Source organism: Macaca mulatta, chromosome 1 (genome assembly GCF_049350105.2).
Source record: "Macaca mulatta isolate MMU2019108-1 chromosome 1, T2T-MMU8v2.0, whole genome shotgun sequence".
In the NCBI taxonomy this organism is placed as follows: Eukaryota; Metazoa; Chordata; class Mammalia; order Primates; family Cercopithecidae; genus Macaca; species Macaca mulatta.
This window is the reverse complement of record NC_133406.1, coordinates 219,967,970-219,988,415: the sequence shown is the minus strand read 5'-3', so window position 1 is coordinate 219,988,415 and position 20,446 is coordinate 219,967,970. Positions and strand designations below refer to the sequence as shown.

The 20,446-nt window shown below is 38.8% G+C and overlaps 1 protein-coding gene and 1 long non-coding RNA gene across 34 annotated transcripts in view; both read right to left on the bottom strand.

The window, feature by feature from the left end:
• The window catches only part of EIF4G3 (eukaryotic translation initiation factor 4 gamma 3), a 375,758-nt gene that overhangs the window by 159,614 nt on the left and 195,698 nt on the right, over positions 1-20,446 (bottom strand). For 22 of the 33 annotated variants that reach the window (XM_077971386.1, XM_077971367.1, XM_077971264.1 and 19 more), the window contains 3 exons: positions 11,104-11,283; positions 10,383-10,497; positions 2,724-2,821 (listed from right to left, as the gene is read on the bottom strand). In XM_077971386.1, coding sequence (XP_077827512.1) covers positions 2,724-2,821; positions 10,383-10,497; positions 11,104-11,169 — 279 coding nt within the window. In that variant the 5' untranslated portion in view covers positions 11,170-11,283. Of the gene's footprint in view, positions 1-2,723; positions 2,822-10,382; positions 10,498-11,103; positions 11,284-12,163; positions 12,185-20,446 lie in introns of all 33 variants that reach the window. The other 11 variants (XM_077971366.1, XM_077971396.1, XM_077971416.1 and 8 more) reach the window with 2 other exon arrangements.
• LOC144335702 (uncharacterized) lies at positions 16,552-19,934 on the bottom strand. The gene is made up of 2 exons (XR_013406769.1): positions 19,410-19,934; positions 16,552-18,811 (listed from the first exon to the last, which is right to left on the bottom strand). It is a non-coding gene; the product is annotated as an uncharacterized LOC144335702 (long non-coding RNA).

Genomic DNA, 20,446 nt, shown 5'->3' with positions numbered 1-20,446 from the left:
CAGAATAGCTCAAAAATTATCTTACGTCAGCCAGGCGCGGTGGTTCACACCTGTAATCCCAGCACTTGAGGAGGCTGAGGCGGGCGGATCACAAGGTCAGGGGATCGAGACCATCCTGGCTAACACGGTGAAACCCTGTCTCTACTAAAAATACAAAAAATTAGCCAGGCATGGTGACACATGCCTGTAGTCTCAGCTACTCAGGAGGCTGAGGCGAGAGAATCACTTGAACCCGAGAGGCGGAGGTTGCAGTAAGCCAAGATTGCGCCACTGCACTCCAGCCTGGGCAATAGGGCAAGACTCTGTTTCAAAAAAATAAAAATTATCTTAGGTCCTTAGAATTAAACACTTAACAGTCAGTAAAAAGAATGAGGCAGATCTGGCCGGGCTCACGCCTGTAATCCCACCACTTTGGGAGGCCGAGGTGGGCGGATGACCTGAGGTCAAGAGTTTGAGACCAGCCTGGCCAACATGGTGAAACTCCGTCTCTACTAAAAATACAAAAATTAGCCAGGTGCAGTGGTAGGCACCTATAATCCCAGCTACTCAGGAGGCTGAGGCAGGAGAATAGCTTGAACACGGGAGGCGGAGGTTGCAGTGAGCTGAGATGGCACCACTGCACTCCAGTCTGGAGGACAAGAGCAAGACTTTGTCTCAAAAAAAAAAAAAAAAAAAAGAATGAGGCAGATCTACATGAACTGAACTGACACAGAATAATCATTAAGATGTGCTGGTAGGTGAAAAAATGCAATAAGCACAGAAGTGTGTATGGTCTTATTTTAATTTTTTTAAACGCTACCCTATGCTTACAGATATCAGTGGAGTTGGTGCTGTAAAGGAGATAAGTGTCTGCGTCTAGGCATTGTATTCTGGGAGAATGCTAAGATATAAAGGACCACTGTTGTTCATTACCACCATACCTTAATCAAGGCAGTCCACACTTCTTGAGAATTTTAAGGAATTCACTAATGAAACTACCTGGATCTGGAAGCTTTTAGGGGAGTCCTTCAATTAAGACTTCTAATGCCAGCTATTGTTCGGGTATGGAAAATTATTTCTAATACACTTTTAAGTATAGCTTTAATTCATTTATTCTACTTTCTTCTTTAGAAACATCTGTAACTACCGTCTTCCAGTTTCATTATTTCTTCTGTTCATTTTTCTGCATTCTGAGAGTGTTCTTCAAGTCCAACTTCTATCATGCTGATTCAACATTACCAAAGCATATAGTTTCCTGACTGTAGTGTCATGATACATTGTCATGTGCTGTTCATTATGATATATGCACAAGTAATTTGTTTCTAATAATAAAAACAAGTATTAAACCAAAGTCTTGAACCTCATTATTATTTTCTTGTTTGTTTACTTGAGATACAGTTTCACACTGTCGCCCAGGCTGGAGTGCAGGGGCCTGATCTCACTGCAACCTCTCCCTCCCAGTTTCAAGTGATTCTCATGCCTCAGCCTCCTGAGTAGCTGGAATTACAGGCGCGAGCCTCCACACCCAGCTAATTTTTGTATTTTTAGTAAAGATGGGTTTTCTCCATGTTGGCCAGGCTGCTCTCAAACTCGTTTCCTCAAGTGATCTACCCATCTTGGCCTCCAAAGTGCTAGGGTTACAGGTGTGAGCCACTGTCCTGGCCTGAACCTCATTAATTTTTATTAAGTTAGAGTAATTCAAGAGTATTGCTATAAGTCACCCCACCTATCTGTGAATGTGAGAGTCTCTCTTGAATATAAAGATCACCCATTTTGTGTGTTCTGTTGGGTAAGAAATTGCAAGCCACTCTTCTACAATTTTTCTGCCATTTGACTTTTATATTACTACACTCCAATTCTCTTGGGCCTGCCTCATTAGACACAGACAAAGCCCCTATAAATTATAAAAACCAATTAGAATATATTTTCTAAACTCTGTTTTTTGTTTCTTAAAAGATATCTATTTCACAGGAAAGACTTTTCTTGCTATCCTTAATATCTCAGTTCTTTTTCTCTTGTGCTGTTTTTTTCTTCTGTCAATTCATACTTGAATGGAGAACTGATTAAGACTGGTGTTGGCCAGGCACGGTGGCTCACGCCTATAATCCCAGCACTTTGGGGGCCCACGGTGGGCAGACTGCCTGAACTTAGGAGTTTGAGATCACCCTGGGCAACATGGCAAAACTCCACCTCTACTAAAATACAAAAAATTAGCCAGGCCTGGTGGCTTGTGCCTGTAGTCCCAACTACTCGGGAGGCTGAGGCATGAGAATCGCTTGAGCCTCGGAAGCAGAGGGTGCAGGTGAGCTGAGATCCCACCACTGCACTCCAGCTTGGGCTAGAGTGAGACTGAGTCTCAAAAAAAAAAAAAAAAAAAAAAAAAGACTGGTATTAAAGAAGAGTCTAGATGTGAGAACTGAGCTTAAATTCCTCACAGAGTAAAACCTTAGCCCACTAAACCCTCCCAGTTCTAAAGGTGGAGCACATGTTGTCATGTGGCATACCTAGCTCAGTGAATAATTAAAGATGATATTATGCCACTGGTATAAACAACTTCTAATTACATGCCCATACAAATCCTCCAGGTCAAGTGGTGTGAATATAAGGGAATAATAAACAAATAAAAATAAATTTTAAAAGGCACAGTAATTTGTGAATTGAAATGAATAATGACTAAGTAAACTTATCTGATAAGTAAATAGATTTTAGATTTAAAATAAGAAAAAGTAATAAACATCTCTTACAGTTTTTTTCTCTCTCTTGGCTGGAGGCGGCTGTTGCTGCGTAGGCACTATGATAGGTGCGGACTGATACACTGGCTGACTTGGGTAAAAAGGCGTTCCTAAGAAGTTAGAAAAAGATTAAATAGGCATTCAGGTATTTTGTCAAACACTACAGAACTATCAATGACACTGTGTCTCTGTACAATCCCTTTAAAAGGGTAAAAAAAAAAACACTCAGCATTCTTCATCATCTTTTTCCATTAGCTCTCCTCCAGTTACTGAAGTGGTCAAGAAATTATTTCCAAAATATATAATGTCTTCAAACATTCACAAACATCCAATATGAAAACCACTAAATACCCGGTTCCTACAGATTTACACCACAGTTATCTTTCTAAAACATGGATCATGCTATAGTGTTGCTTTTAAAAAATATTATTCTGAGGCTTACCAAATGCAACCATGACTCTCACACAAGGGTGTATGTGTATGTCTGTTTATGGGTTTTGACAGGGACAGAAGGGAATATATCTGATTATCTTGGAAAGTAGGGGTGATCTAATTCTTCTCCTTACTCATGGGGAATTACTGCCATACGGAGGTACATAAAGGATTAGCAAATTTCCTAATGCTGGGGTGGAAAAAAGGCTGAGAACGTATGGCCTAAAGATGAAGTCCAGATACTTAGAATCCAGGTTCCAAACTACATTTTCTATCATTCTCGAATCCACATCTTTGTTCTAGCTATAACGTACTCCTAACTCCTATCCTTTGAGTACAACAAACTCTTCGACTTTGACTATACTGCCCATCTGCCTGAAATTATCTTCTTCCCCCACTCTTTGTACTCCCAATGAGCTGTTTTTAACTTTCAGAACTTAAGACTATTATAATTATTATCAAGCTAAAGTGTTTGGAGTAGAGGTGTGGAGAAGGAGTCAAATACTGGACGGTTTGAAGGTAGAGCCTATAGATATGCTGATGAATTGGATACTGGTGTGAGAGAAAGAAGACTCAAGGAAAACTCTTTCAGTTTTATGCCTGAGCAAGTGAAAGAACAGAGGTACTACTTACTAAGATGAGGAAAACTGAAGTAATAGAATTTGGGGCAGAAAAATCAAGAGCTCAATTTTAGACAGGGCAAGTTTCGGGTGCTTATCAGATCTTCAAATACAGATCAAGTGGTTAGAAAGTGACACAAATCTGGAGTCAGAGGATAGGTATGAGTTACAGTTAACCATTTTGGAATTGACAGAATATAAACAACATTTAAACATGACTAGGTAACTCAGGAAATGAATACAGATAGAAAAGAAGCCCAATGGTTAAATCCTAAGGCATTCCACGTCTGTTAGAGGTCACAGAAATTGGGAAAACTCCAGCCAAAGAGATGAAAACCAAGGTAGTGGCTGAAATCCAGAAAACTATTCAAGAATGAGGGCTGTGCGGCCGGGCGCGGTGGCTCAAGCCTGTAATCCCAGCACTTTGGGAGGCCGAGACGGGCGGATCACGAGGTCAGGAGATTGAGACCATCCTGGCTAACACGGTGAAACCCCGTCTCTACTAAAAAATACAAAAAACTAGCCGGGCGAGGTGGCGGGCGCCTGTAGTCCCAGCTACTTGGGAGGCTGAGGCAGGAGAATGGCGTAAACCCGGGAGGCGGAGCTTGCAGTGAGCTGAGATCCGGCCACTGCACTCCAGCCCAGGTAACACAGCAAGACTCCATCTCAAAAAAAAAAAAAAAAAGAATGAGGGCTGTGCTTAACCACATCAAATGGTGCTGAAGAAGTCAAGTAAGATTTTTCAAAGTACAAATCACCAGTGACCTTGACAAAAGTTGTTTGGGCAGAGAAGTGAAGAGTGTGAAGCCTGATTTGAGTGGGTTCAATAGTGAAAGAGAAGACAGAAAATGAACACCATGAGCATAAATATTTTCCTTAAAAATTTTTGCTGTAAAAGAAAAGCAGAAAAATAGAGCTATAGCTGGACAAAAATATGGAATCAAAAAAAACTTTCCTTAATGTTTCAATGAAACAGTGTGCCTATATACAGACGACACTAATACAGCAGAGGAAGTGGGGAAAATTGTCAATGTGGGAAAGAAAGAACTGCTAGAGTAATAGCCTTAAATGGGTCTAGGACGGGATCCAGCACACGCATACAAGATTGGCTTTCCACAGGAAGATGGATAATTGATTCACTGTAACAAGAAGGAAAAAAATATGTATGAGGGTAGTTAACACAGGTAAAATCCTTGGTACTAAGCAAACAGTCAAATAAGGTTGGCCCACTTTCATTATCACCATCAACATCCCCACTACCACCATAACACTTTTCAAGTGTAAAGTTGTTGGAAGCACTATGATTTGCGGTATCAGAATTCTGCAGGTATCAATCAGGTTTGCTGAATCGGATTTGGAAAAGATCTAAGCAGAGGGCATGACTATGGTTTCAGTAAGTTCGATGTAAAAAGACCAAAAAAAAAAAAAAAACTCAGTCATCCTCTAACAATGAGTAAACTATTCTCAAAGCACAGCTTAAATTAGCAATTATGTGCTACTTTATTATGTCATTGACTCAGAAATTAAATCAGAAAACAAACCCCAAAAATTGGTTTTAAATGCTGCCAGGCAAGCAACACAATCTGCTCACTTCACCATATTTTTTGAGGTAAGTGAGATAAGATCCAAAAAGTGATCTCTTAAAAAACAAACAAACAAAAAAAAACCTAGATTCTTCTCATGAAACATTTTTGAGCCAACATGATTGCGGAAGAGCCTGCTATATCACATTAATCTAATAAATATGGCAGAACAACATAATCTCAATATAGTGGGATTAAATGCAATGAGCAAAGCATTAAGTCTTCTTAACTGTGAACTCTAGCAGAGTAGAAAATCTGCCCTACCAAATAATAGTATATTATTATAAATATATAATATTTATAATAAGCTAGTCAGAAACATTTAAAAACATTTTTATTCTACTAGGAATGTGAGTCATTTTTGCATATCATTTATTAATTAGGTAAGTTAATTAACATCTCTGGACCTCAGATTTCTTATGCATGGAATGAAGTACATTTGCCTATATCAAGGATCTGTCAACTACAGTCTAAGAGCCAAATCAAGCCCACCATTATTTATTTTTTTAAATAAAGTTTTATTGGAAGATACCCACGTACAGTAGTTTATCAACTGTCTATGGCTGATTTTACATCACAGTGGCACAGCTGAACAGCTGCAACAGAGACCACACAGCCTGCAAAACCTGAATTATTACTGTCTAGCCCTTTACTGAAAAAAAAGTTTACTGATCCCAGTTCTAAATCAGTTTCCCAAACCTCAGTATATATAAAAAGTGTCAATGACATATTGCAAAATTAATACAGTAACAATCATGAAATACAAACACACAGAGGTTTAACAACTTAAAATTTGTATAAAGGACTGCTCCTATTTGATTATTTCAGTCCTACACTTTTGTTGTTAAAATGTGAAATGATACTGGCAGTAAATGGCAGTTTTCTTTAAAGGTCTTCTTGGCAAAATTATAAATTTAATAGTCATGTGTGTCTTCTACTTTATTTTACTCTACTTTTAATTCATTTTACTTGTCTATGATGTGAAACCAATGGGGCAGTCAATATTTAGATTTCTTCTCATTGTTTGAACCTAAGCACAATATGTAACAGACTTACTATAAGAAAATGAATGGCAGGAAGAGTATCTTAATACCTGTATTCCACAAAGTAATTAGCACACTGCCTGTCTTCTAAGAAAAGTTGAAAACCTTGAATTTTCCACAGAAACAATAATAAACATGGCCAGGCACAGTGCCTCATGCCTGTAATCCTAGCACTTTGGGAAGCCAAGGCAGGCGAAATGCCTGAGCTCAGGAGTTCGAGACCAGCCTTGGTACATGGTGAAACACCATCTCTACTAAAGTACAAAAAATTATGTATCATAAATTATGATTCATTCCAAAAAGAGAATATTATGTAGCTTTTAAAAGAAATGAGAGAAGTTCTATAGATAATGAAATAGAAAGATGCCTATGAATATAGTATGAGAGGAAAAAAATAAGCAGGAAGTTCTATTATTTAGACTACTATTAATATTCTGTGTCGATTTTAGTTTAACAAACTTGTTAAATATAAATAAAAAAATACATATCAAACTGTTAAATGTTATTTCCTTAAAGGGTAGGAAGGGAGAGAAACTGGCTATTTCAACTTTATGCACTCTATATTATTTAATTTTTTTTTTTTTTTTAGACAGAGTCTCACTCTGTCACCCAGGCTGAAGTGCAGTGGCATGATCTCCGCTCACTGCAACCTCCGCTTCCTGGGTTCAAGCAATTCTTCTGCCTCGGCCTCCCAAGTAGCTGGGACTACAGGTGTCCGCCACCACAACCAGCTAATTTTTGTATTTTAAGTAGAGACAGGGTTTCACCATGTTGCCCAGGCTGATCTCAAACTCCTGACCTCGTGATCCACCTACCTTGGCCTCCCAAAGTGCTGGGATTACAGGCGTGAGCCACTATGCCCAGCCTATGTAAATTTTTATCATTAATTTACTTCCTTTCATAATGAAATATTTTAAAATTGTTTTTCTAATATTAAGAAAACTAGAGAAACTAATATTTTAATCTACATGATAAACTGACCACTTGATGTCTACTGGATCTGCACGAGAATTTACTGGGGAAGAAAGCATATCTATGAAAGGGAACAGACATCAATAATATCTGAGATACAATTATACCTCAATATACTGCTTTTTCATAAAAATGAATAAAAATGGTATATATCTAATAGAAATAAAGCCAAAATGTTATAATACTGTATATTCAAATCTGCACATTATGTCCCTACCAGTAAACTCATCATTACTGTCTCTATACATATTATACAATAGTATTAACAGCAATAAAGAGGGCTGGCACAGACTTACAGCAGGAAATTTAATGATGACATTTTCTGAGTAAAGTGATTTGCATAATCGCTAAGTAAAAAGCAGGTTACAATTCAGTAAGACATCTTTAAAAATGATTTTGTAAATTAGAAGACTAATTGTATTCCCTTTGCAACACAGAAATTAAAGGGAGATACTGTCCATTTTAGCATGTTTATGCTGAATAATAATCCATTTTCTATTAAAAACTTGTAGACAGTAACAATCCGTTTTTTTTTTTTTTTGAGACGGAGTCTCGCTCTGTCACCCAGGCTGGAGTGCAGTGGCGACTCACTGCAACCTCCACCTCCTGGGTTCACGTCATTCTCCTGCCTCAGCCTCCTGAGTAGCTGGGACTACAGGCGCCTGCCACCGCACCTGGCTAATTTTTTGTATTTTTAGTAGAGACGGGGTTTCACTGTGGTCTCGATCTCCTGACCTTGTGATTTGCCCGCCTTGGCCTCCCAAAGTGCTGGGATTACAGGCGTGAGCCACCGCGCCCGGCCCATTGTTACTCTTAAAAATTATTACTTGGATTTAAGTTTTCAGAATAAGGACCTAGAATAAAGGCACTAAAATTACATAAAAATGGTGACAAAGGTAAGCCCAAGGATTACACAAGGAATATTCAACAGCACTTGCAATATGTGGTCGAAAATTGGGTGATATATACATATATAGTGTAACTTTTAAACTCACATATATGTAACACATTACTGTTCTGAAAATATCAAATTTCATAGTCATGATACAACTTAATAAAGCTGAGTTAAATAAACATATTTGAGCCATTTAGTAAGGTTATATAAAATGCAGTATTAATCCCTTATCTGCACTTTCAGTTACCTGCAGTCAATCATGGTCTGAAAATATTAAAACAAAAGATTCCAGAAATTAACAATTCATAAGATTTAAATTGCAAGCCATTCTGAATAGCATGATAAAATCTTGCACTGTCCTGCTTCATGTCACCAGGGATGTGAATCATCCCTTTATCCAGTGTATCCATGCTGTATATGCTATATGCCAGTTAGTCACTTAGCAGCCCTTTTATCAGATTAAAAACAAAACAAAACAAAACAAAACCATGGTATATATAGCATACTCTCTCAGATTTCAGACATCCATTGGAGGTCTTGGAATGCATTCCCTGAGGATAAGTGAAGACTACTGCATATCACTTTGAAATAGCAGTTTCCCAAGACAACTATCAACCAAGGTAACAGAAAGCTTTTCCCTTCTCTAAAAGAAGTAAAGCCGTGGAACATTTGGTTGCTTTGCCTATTTCACCTCAAAACTCAAGAAAAACCTTCTTGGACTACTTGAATCAAATCAATTCTGCTGTAATCTTAACTGAGACAATCCCAATTTTAGGAAACTGGTTAATGTATAAGTTACCATGTTACATTAAGATTATTTAATACGTTTTTGCTTTGTTGGTAATATAACAGATCAATACTTACTGAACCTCAAAACTTAATTTTTCTACTATCTACTAATTTTATCCCTTATTATTCACCTTCCATGGAATAAAAGAAATGTAATACGCAGTAAAAATTTGTTAAATGAAGTAAGTAATTTTTATCATTTTTAGTTCAGCATTGGCACATATGCCAAATATAATCTTGGCAACCCAGCTCTCTCTAAATAAAAAACACTTTTAATTTTTCAAGGCATTTTCATTAGAACTAATACCCAAAACCTCCCCCATGCCATAGATCTTACCACAATTTTGCAGAGAACCACAGGTTCACTGAGTTATATTCAGTTATGGCATGTATATTCTCCATGTGCCTGCCAGTCACTGTTCTAGGGGCTGGGGATATAGCAGTGAACAAAACAAAAATCTCTACTTTCATGGAAATTGCATTCTAGTAAGAAATACATTAACAAAATCTTTAAGGTGGAAAGTAGTGGGAAATATTTGGAGAAAAAGAAATTGTGAAAGGAAGATAAGGTATATTCATGCCATTGGCAAAACTCCAGTAAAAATCTAGGTAACAGTGAACTGGTGGAAGATGTCAGAACTCTGAAACATGATTCTTTCCAGTAGAATCATCAGCTTGTAAAGAAGATGTCATTAACTAAATATATTTCTATAATACTTTTCTTGTAAGCCACCATCTAAAAAGTACCTTTTCTTTTTTTTTTTTTTTTTTGAGACGGAGTCTCGCTCTGCCACCCAGGCTGGAGTGCAGTGGCGCGATCTCAGCTCACTGCAAGCTCCGCCTCCTGGGTTCAAGCCATTCTCCTGCCTCAGCCTCCCGAGTAGCTGGGACTACAGGTGCCTGCCGCCAAGCCCGGCTAATTTTTTGTATTTTTAGTAGAGACGGGGTTTCACCGTGTTAGCCAGGATGGTCTCAATCTCCTCGCCCACCTTGGCCTCCCCAAAGTGCTGGAATTACAGGCATGAGCCACCGCGCCCAGCCAAGAAACTACTTTTAAAGCTGGGCAGACTGGCATGTGCCTGTAGCTCCAGCTACTTGGGAAGCTAAGGCAGGATGACTGCTTGAACCCAGGAGTTGAAGACCAGCCTAACATAATGAGACTCCCATTTCTGGGGAGGGGAAAAAAAAAAAAGTAGCTTTCAAGAAAGAACTGTTAGCAGCATGTTATTTAAAAATCCTTCTTACCACTAAACCTCATTGTATAAACTGACCCACCAAGCAACAAAATCAAATAAACACAAAAAACTGGCAGAAATGTCTTGACTTTTCCTACTTACCATAAGCATTGGGGAAGTCCCCAGGTCCTGGTCCAGGATAAAAAGGACCTGGCCCCGGTGGTTGAACTGGATATTGTTGTGGGGGCCCAACATAAGGAGGGCCACTATGACGGTACTAGAAAAGAGAAAGTATGAACATATAAATAATACGGTCTCTGGGGCCAAAAACCATAATAAAATAATAAGAAGAAGAAAGTAGCTTACTACAGAAAGTAAAGTTCTCTGTGTAAGAGAATCATTTAAATGAGGTAAAGCCATTGGGTCAACCACATTCAAAATGCTTGCTTGCCATCAAGATACAATGAGAATGAAGAGAAAGGTGCAGCTTAGTAAAGCCATACAACATATCAGCACACAGGCAGACATCAGCTCACTGTAAAATAATCTCAGGCTGATAATTTTTCAATGACATTAAAGGATTTCAGGAACAGCATAATCACTGAGCCCATTTTAGAGCAGTTGGTTGTGGTGAGTGGAAGGGAGAAAGCAAGTAGATAAAAAAATTTCTCTGTCATTTTAAAAAAATTTAAGTAAATAGATGTAGAAATATCTTCACACAGCATAATGAAAAAATCACAAAAGGGCTAATTTGTAACCAACAAAACAGTTCACATGTCACCAAAAACTAATGCCATAATTCATCCTCCCAGCTCCCTCTGATGAGAATCTGGGTTAATTCCCACTCTACTGCTGGACCACCTAGGCCTCAAAGATACTTTACCTGTGGAATACAGTACTGAGGCCCCTGGGGCACTGGGTACGGCATGGGCAGATGGTTAACCATCATGATGTGCTGATTAGCCTGGTACACTGCAGTGGGTGTCTGTGCACCAGGACGAATGGATGGACTGCTGTTCGGGATGGTAGCTCTAGGAGGCTGTATTTGAGGCCTCTGGAAAAACTGGGAAGGGGAGAAAAAAAAAATTTTTTTTTCTTTCTTTTTTTTCTTTTTTTTTTACAAAGGGGAATATATAAATTTTACTGTCTCCTTTTCTTCACTAATAAAAATCTGGTCAACTTGAATTACAAATACAATATGCATAAAAAGAATAAATTACCTATTGCTGGATTTCCAAAAATATACCATACAAGGGCGAGCTCTTATCAGTATTATCACATATTTGAAAACAGTAGGATAGTTTCGACCTGACTGTATATATACATATGTATAGATGCATACATATATGTATATACACATACTGTATATATATACACATACATGTATAATAAAGTATAACAAAAGGGGTAGCTGATATTTCTCTATTATATAAAAGAACTGACTCTGATAAAGAGTTGGTTCATTACCAACTCATTAAAAATTAAAAGTAGTCTCCTAAAAGACGGCTGCTCAAGTAATTTATAAAATACTTAGAACAAGAAGGAATCTCTTTGATCATAAAATATTTACCCAGTCCATCAGGGTCAAGCTAAATTAAACCATCTGTAGGGTTGTCACATGCTGAACTAAGCAGTTTTTTTCCTCTCCAAAAGGTGGCACAATCCTATACTAAACTGAGCCTTCTAGAATAGTTTATAATAAAAGTGGACAATCTAGATAGGCCTAAGAATGGACTAGAATGAGTAGAGTTCAAATTTCTAAAAATGGCAACCAGTATCTGTAGTTATTTATAATTTTCACTGCAGGCTTAAAAGCCTTGAAACAATATACCAATAGTAAATTTCCAATGTGAATGTATCCATTCATTAGCAATCAATCTCAATGTAATAATAGTAAGCAGACTGAGTTATAAAGAGGCCATGCAGAACCAGTAGTTTGTTACCTGGATAGGTCTGAATCCTCCCTTCAAATATGAAGCAAGAAAGCAGCAGGAAACAGAAAGAAAGCCAATGGAAAAGCTTACAGATCAGTTGAAAGGGACAGGACATAGCATGCAGCTCAACAAAAGTATCTTTCTATTTAGTAATAATAGGAGAAGAAAGAAGACTAGAAAATCAAAATGACAGTTCTTCACTTGAGAATTTAATCACACATAGAATCAAAGAATCAAGTCACATTTAACTGAAATCCAGTGGCAAAAATCCTCGACTATTATTAACAGCCACAAGTTACAGCAGTGTGCAAGGAAATGTCTGCTTGGTGGCACAAGTATAGTTGTGTGATTACTGGTTCCTACTCTTGGATCTCATTAGCACCCATTTCATGATCTGGCATTGTCTAGCATCTCTATGATCTACTCGCCATCTGTGTCATTTGTTATTTTTGTAAAAGTCCTAAGAAATAAACTTTTCAATATATATTAGACTCTTCATGACAGAGACTTGCTCGTTCTTTTTAACTAATCAGGTACATAAGAGGGCACTTATAGCTCTAAAATGGAGAACTATAATAACAATCTTAAAATATGGTCTTGCACCAAAATAAATAAAGCAGAAAAATATTTGTTGCTATCAGTCCAAATAAAGCCAAGCTTCGACCTTTGGGCCCACTCTGGTCTATTCTGTCCTACTCTTAGGCATCAAGCTACCCAGAGATGGTATAAGTAACTTCATCTTGTGCTCAAAAGGAAGAACTGGGATCTAGTGTCCAAGGCTCATCCCCATTCAGCCTTCATATCCCAGGGCAAAGAAGGCCCTAAAGAAATTAAGTCACAGAAAAACAACAGCCAGAAAAGTATAGCAGGAGAATGGAATAAATGGGGGAAACCAAAGGGGCAGGCCACAGAGAGTAGGTGATGGAGATGAAAAGAAAGCACAGGAGGCAAAGTTGGTAACATAGGAACCTGGGCTGCACTACAACTACAGGAACCATCTTCTAGTTATCTCCACTGACACAGTTTTGGTGACAACATTTTTTTTTTGTTGGCAGGAACAATAAAGCAGTAAACCTCCCAATACTGGACTGCATTTCTCCTAATTACCAAGCAGAGAGAATCTATTATACATCAATGCATGTGATCTGTAAACACCATCTCAGGAACAAACTTAAGTATTTTTATAATGTAGCTAATATCAGGAGCCACAAAAATGATACAAGCCTCAAGCAGAGAACACTCATTATCTGTTCAACTTATTGGGCATTACTAAATAACACAGGCAGAGGGTAAAATCTTCATACTGAAAGATCCTTTGAAATCAACTGTAGAGGGCAGCCCAGCCAAGATAAAGGGCATATCAAATGAACACAGGTGATCATCTATTATGGTAACATTATCATGAAATAATGTTAAAATACTCTATGTTGCCTGAATAAATAGGGTGTTACGGGGTTGGTAAGGAGAGGAGAAAGAAAACTAATCCATTAACTTATGCAGAGTAAGAAAAATAGATACGGGCAATGTTTCCCAAAAATTTTAACAGTCTGTATGTGAAATCTTTTCTTACCCTATTTTCCAGCTGTTCTGATGAAACTTTTAACCAGCCTGTCCAGAATAACTGAGGTTACATCTTATTCAAGGTTTCTGAACAGTATGAAACTATTTTCCTCAGTGACTTTCAAGTAAAAAGTGTTTCTAACGATATTCCTAATATTAATACATAGCTGAACCAAAAAGCCATTAAATATGTGGTTATATTGATATAATAATTTTTTGTTTTTTTGTTTGTTTGTTTTTTGGAGATGGAGTCTTACTCTGCCGCCTAGACTGGAGTGCAGGGGTATGATCTTGGCTCACTGCAACCTCCACATCCTGGGTTCAAGCGATTCTCCTGCCTCAGCCTCCCGACTAGCTGGAACTATAGGCACCTGCCACCATGCCTGGCTAATTTTTGTATTTTTAGTACAGACGGGGTTTTACCATATTGGCTAGGCTGGTCTGGAATACCTGACCTTCTGATCCACCCACCCTGGCCTCCACCAAAGTGCTGGGATTACAAGCATGAGCCACTGTGCCCGGCCAATATACTAATTTTTATACACTAAGAATTCAGATTTGAAGCTAAAGAGAAATGTATTTATAAAGCACCAACCTAAGCATTTTACATATATATACACACATACACACACACACACACACACACACACATATATATACATACTTTTTTTTTTTTGAGACAGAATCTTGCTCTGTCGCCAGGCTGAAGTGCAGTGGCATGATCTCGGCTCACTGCAACCTCCACCTCCCGGGTTCAAGTGATTCTCCTGCCTCAACCTCTTGAGTAGCTGGGACTACAGGCGCCCGCCACCACGCCCAGCTAAATTTTTGTCTTTTTAGTACAGACAGGGTTTCACCGTGTTAGCCAAGATGGTCTCGATCTCCTGACCTCGTGATCTGCCCGCCTTGGCCTCCCAAAGTGCTGGGATTGCAGGTGTGAGCTACCGTGCCCGGTCAACATATATATATTAACTCATGCTCACAAATGACCTTGAAGGCAAGTACTATTATTAACAGGTCGTAAGATACACGTAAAAACTGAGGAACAGGGAGATTAAATAACTCGCTGAAAGCCCCCCACCATCTGTAACTAAAACACAGTCAGGTTATAGACATGTACTTTTAACTGTTACACATACTACCTCTCATGAAATGGAATACCCCCATATTTTTAAACAAACCAGCAGAAATCTTTTCTTTACAAATGCTGAAGGGATGTGGCAGGACCTTTATCCAACTACACTAATGGGTGGCATGTCCCTCAACCATAACTGATTCCTAGTAAGAAAAATTTTCCATCAAGTTACTTCACAAAATACATGCTTATCATTCAAGAAAACAAATTTCTTCTACCTACACAACTCTAATTCTCTATCTCCCAAAAAGTGACTGCAACTTGTTCATGTGCTAAAAGCATATCCTTGGCATACCATGTTACAGACTTACTTTTGCTCAACTTCACTGCATTAATACTTTTTAGAACAACAGTCCATCTGGAGCTTGTGTTTTCCATGTAAAAGTACAGGATCACTTACACACACACACACACGCGCGCACCAGGAGAGATTCTAGAAAAGCCGTAGTAACTAGAAATGCAAAAAAAAAAAAAAAAAAGAATCTCCTTTTTGTACTCCTCCTGAACCATTCAATTACAAATGCATAATTAAATTTAATAGTAATGCAAGAAATTCAGATTCTCAGTTGGGCAAGCATAGCAATAAACCACAGGTTATTAAAAGGAATATATAAACGGGCTTTTCCAAACTGCTTGCAATCCTTCAAATTTCTTTCCTTCTCAGCTGAATGATGAACAATCATTAAGAGTCAAACTCTCCTGAATGGAAGGAGCCATTTAGTCTCACCATCCACTTAAAGTCTGAATATCTTTTACAATATACCACTGGGGATATGAAACTTTAGCAACTTAAGATACAAATTCTTTTCAAAATTAAATGGAGTTCTAACACTGTAAAACTCTTCCTTCTACTGACCCCCAATTTTTCTCCCTATATCACCTATCCACTTGTCTCATGTCCCTTCCTAAAACCACAAAGAAGTCTAATCCTTCCCCGTAAGTGACAGACCACTAAGTCATGTGAACATTGCCATTACTGCCAATTTTCATCCACCTTGGCCTCCCAAAGTGCTGGGATTATAAAGGCATGAGCCACCGTGCCTGGGCCATTACTGCCAATTTTCACACCACTATTTTTTGTTTCAAGCCAATCATAACCCTCTCCTAGCATCCTGTCCCTCCAACCAAGATTTCTAATTCCCAAACCAGCTTGATCTTCTCTTTCAAGCTTGTTCCAACACAAAGGTAACAAGGTGGGGTCTGCCCAGAATGTACTTGGCACTCACTAAAAAAAATTTGTTCCTGAGTGAAAGGGCAATATACCTCTCTAATTCCTGCCAGCTCCAATTCCATTAATGAAACCAAGAACCACAGGAGCACTTTTGTCAATCATATTTTACTACTGATTGGTACTGACACTCATCTAATGCATTTAAATCCTCTTTATACATAACCTGGCTAAATAAGCCATGTTCTTCACTTCAGTGTGTACTCTTACAATTGTGTTTTGAAGCTCATATAGAGGATTTTGTAGTTGGTAACTTTGAAAATTTATCTGGCTAAACAACCCATCGTTTCAGATTGTACCAATTGCATGACAATGTCAAACTACATAATCATTAGAAAACCTGACATAAATGTCACTTATCCAAGTAACTGATAAAAATGCTGCAAAGAGCTAGGCAGAGAAAAGAGAGCCATGCATGCACAACATAAAATTCACCTCCTAAACTTCATTTCAATCTGTTTTAATTCTTTCATCTTTCAAGGATTTATTATTAACATGCCAGGAGGATGGCAGAGGAAGGTGAAAACTCTCATTTGAGGTAGTATTTTGGGCAGATCCAACAAGATAGGATACTTTTAAAACAGAGGCTGAATTTAGTATACTTAATAATTGCTTACTTTCCCAGAAACACTCTAGAAGCCAGAAGAAAAAATGTTTCCTCTCGAAAAATCCTTCTAAAGATGCAATAATTCATATCACTACCCAAAGCTTCCTCATCAAAAATGTCTAACAAATGGTGTTTGAACATGCTGGTAATTATGAAATATCATTTTTCATGACTTTGCTCAGTAAAAGCACAAAAAGACAAAAACACCTAATAAATTATATAACAGAAATTCTCTGCAATATTTCAAGTTTTTAAATTACTATTGTATCTGTTATGGTGATGTGTGATCACTGACCTTTTATGTTATCACTGTAACTGGGAGCACCATGAACTGCACCCATAGAAGATAGTAAACTTAAGACAGTCGTGTGTGTTCTAACTGCTCCACCTACGTCTGTTGTCCCCTGCCACTCCTATCTTTCTCCTCTCCTTAGACCTTCCTATTCAGCAGACACAATAATATTGAAGTTAGGCCATTATATCAAAATTAATAACTGAACAGTGGCCTCTATGTGGTCTTGTGCCACATTTCTCACTTTAAATAAAAACTATAAATGACTAAACTTAGTGAGGAGAGCATGTTAAAAGCTGAAATAGGCTGAAAGCTACTTCAAAAGCCAAGTTGTAAATGCAAAGAATAAGTTCTTGGAGGAAATTTAAAGTGCTACTCTCCAGTGAACACACAAATGATAAGAAAGCAAAACAGCCTTATTGCTGTTATGGAGAAAGTGAGAGCAGTTTGGACAGAAGATCAAACCAGCCACAACATTCCCTTAAGCCAAAATGTAATCCAAAGCAAGCTCCTAACTCTCATTTCAATTCTATGAAGGCTGAGAAGTAAGAAAGCCACAGAAGAAAAGTTTGAATAGCAAAGCTTAGCTCAGGAGGTTTAATGAAAGCAGCTGTCTCCATAACATAAAAGTGCAAGGTGAAGCAGCAAGTGCTTATGGAGAAACTGCTTCAAGTTATCCAGAAGATCCAGCCAAGATAACTGATGAAAGTGCCTACACATGATTTTAAGTGTAGATGAAACAGCCATCTATTGAAACAAGATGTCATGCATTGACTTCTCTCTAACTAGGACTTTCATAGCTAGTGAGAAGTCAATGCCTAGCATCAAAGCTTCAAAGCTTCAACAGGCTGACTCGACTTTTAGGTGCTAATATAGTTGGTGACTTTAATTTGAAGCCAGTACTTATTTACTATCTGGAAAATCCTAGGGCCCTTAAGAAATATGCTAAATCTACTCAGACTATGCCCTATAAATAAAACAACAAAGCCAGAATGATACCACATCTGTTGGCAGCATGGGTTACTGGCTATTTTAAGGCCATTGTAGAGAGCTTAGATTCCTTTCAAAATATTACTGCTTGCTGGGAAAACACCTAGTCACCCAAGAGCTCTGAGGGAGATGTATACAGAGATAAATGCTGCTTTCATGCCTGCTAACACATCTACTCTGCAGCCTATGGATCAAGGATTTGTTTTGATTTTCAAGTCTTATTATTTAAGAAGTATATTTTGTAAGGCTACAGCTGCCATACATACTGATTTCTCTGATGGTTCTGGGCAAACTACATTAAAAACTTCCTGGAAAGGATTCACCATTGCTGATGCCATTAATAACATTCCTGGATGCAGTAGTGTACGACTGGAGTCCCAGCTACTTAGGAGGCTGACGTAGGGTAGGGTAGGGTAGGGTAGGGTAGGGTAGGGTAGGGCAGGGCAGGGCAGGGCAGGGCAGGGCAGGGAAGGGCAGGGCAGGGCAGGGCAGGGCAGGGAAGGGAAGGGAAGGGAAGGGAAGGGAAGGGAAGGGAAAAAACATTTGTGATTCATGGGAGAAGGCCAAAATATCAACATTAACAAGCATTTGGAAGAAGCTGATTCCAATACTCATGGATGACTACGAAGTATTCAAGACTTCAGTGGAAGAAGTAAGTGCTGATATAGTGGAAATAGCAAGAGAACTAGAATTAGAAGTAGCACCTGGGCCGGGAGCAGTGGCTCACGCCTGTAATCCCAACACTTCGGGAAGTCGAGGCGGGTGGATCACCTGAGGTCAGGAGTTCGAGACCAGCCTGCCCAATATGGTGAAACCCCATCTCTACTAAAAATGCAAAAAATTAGCTGGGCATGGTGGCGAATGTCTGTAATCCCAGCTACTTGGGAGGGTGAGCCAGGAGAATCACTTGAACCTGGGAGGCGGAGGTTGCAGTGAGCCGAGAAGGCGCCACTGCACTGCAGCCTAGACAACGAGAGTGAAACGCCATCTCAAAAAAAAAAAAGAAAAAAAAAAGTAGAGCCCGAAGATGTGACTGACTTTATCATGACAATCTCATGATAAAATTTGAACAAATGAGGACTGGTTTCATATGGAGGAGCAAAAAAAAAGTGATTTCCTGAGATGGAATCTACTCCTGGTAAGGAGCTGTGAACACTGTTGAAAGGACAATAAAAGATTTAGAATATTACATAAACCTAGTTGATAAAGCAGCAGCAGAGTTTGAGATTGACTCCAATGATAAAATAAGTTCTACTCTGCGTAAAATGCTGTTAAACAGCATCACATGCTGCAGAGAAATCTTTCAAGAAAATAAGAGTCCATTGGCTGGGTGCAGTAGCTCATGCCTGTAATCCCAGCACTTTGGGAGGCCAATGTGGGCAGATCACTTGCGGTCAGGAGTTTGAGAGCAGTCCAGCCAATAGGGTGAAACCTCAGCTCTACTAAAAACACAAAAAATTAGCCAGATATGGTGGCATGTGCCTATAGTCCCAGCTACTCAGGGGGCTGATGCAGGAGAATCACTTGAACGCAGGAGGTGGAGGTTGCAGTGAGCAGAGATTATGCCACTGCACTCCAGCCTGGGTGACACAGCAAGACTCCATCTCAAAAACAAATAAATTAAAAAAAAAAAAAAAAGAAGAGTCCATCAATGTGGCAAACTTTGTCTTATATCAAGAAATTGCCACAGCCACCTCAATCCTCAGCAACCACTATCCTGATCAGTCAGCACCCACCTACACTGAAGATGCTTCACCAGCAAAAAGATTACAACTCACTGAAGACTCAGATAATCATTAGCATTTTTTAGCCAGAAAGTATTTAATTACCGGCCAGGCGCGGCGGCACACACCTGTAATCCTAGCACTTTAGGAGGCCAAGGTGGGCAGATCATGAGGTCAGGAGTTCAAGACCAGCCTGGCCAACATGGTGAAACCCTGTCTCTACCAGAAATACAAAAATTAGCCAGCATAGCAGCACGCGCCTGTAATCCCAGCTACTTGGGAGGCTGAGGCAGAATTGCTTGAACCCGGGAGGCAGAGGCTGCAATGAGCTGAGATCATACCACTGTACTCCAGCCTGGGCAACTGAGCAAGACTCTGTCTCAAAAAAAGAGAAAGTATTTAATTACTATATGTACATCATTTTCTTACACATAATTCTACTGTTCAGTTAGCAGACTACAGCATAGTGGAAACATAACATACATACACTGGGAAACCAAAAAATTCATGTGACTTACTTTATTGCAGTATTTGCTTGATTGTCGTGGTCTGAAAACAAGTCAGCAATATCTCCGAGGCATGCCTATATTTACTAACTTGCAAAGCAATAAAAAATATGCTTCTGAAATCTCTAGTGTTATGCAGTATACAGTTTAGCCTACTAGAAGATTAAAAACTAACATCTGCAATTAGGAATTTCCTTGGTGAGTATCTTTTAAAAGTCTAAAGTACTCTTGAAGAACAGTGATATGATTT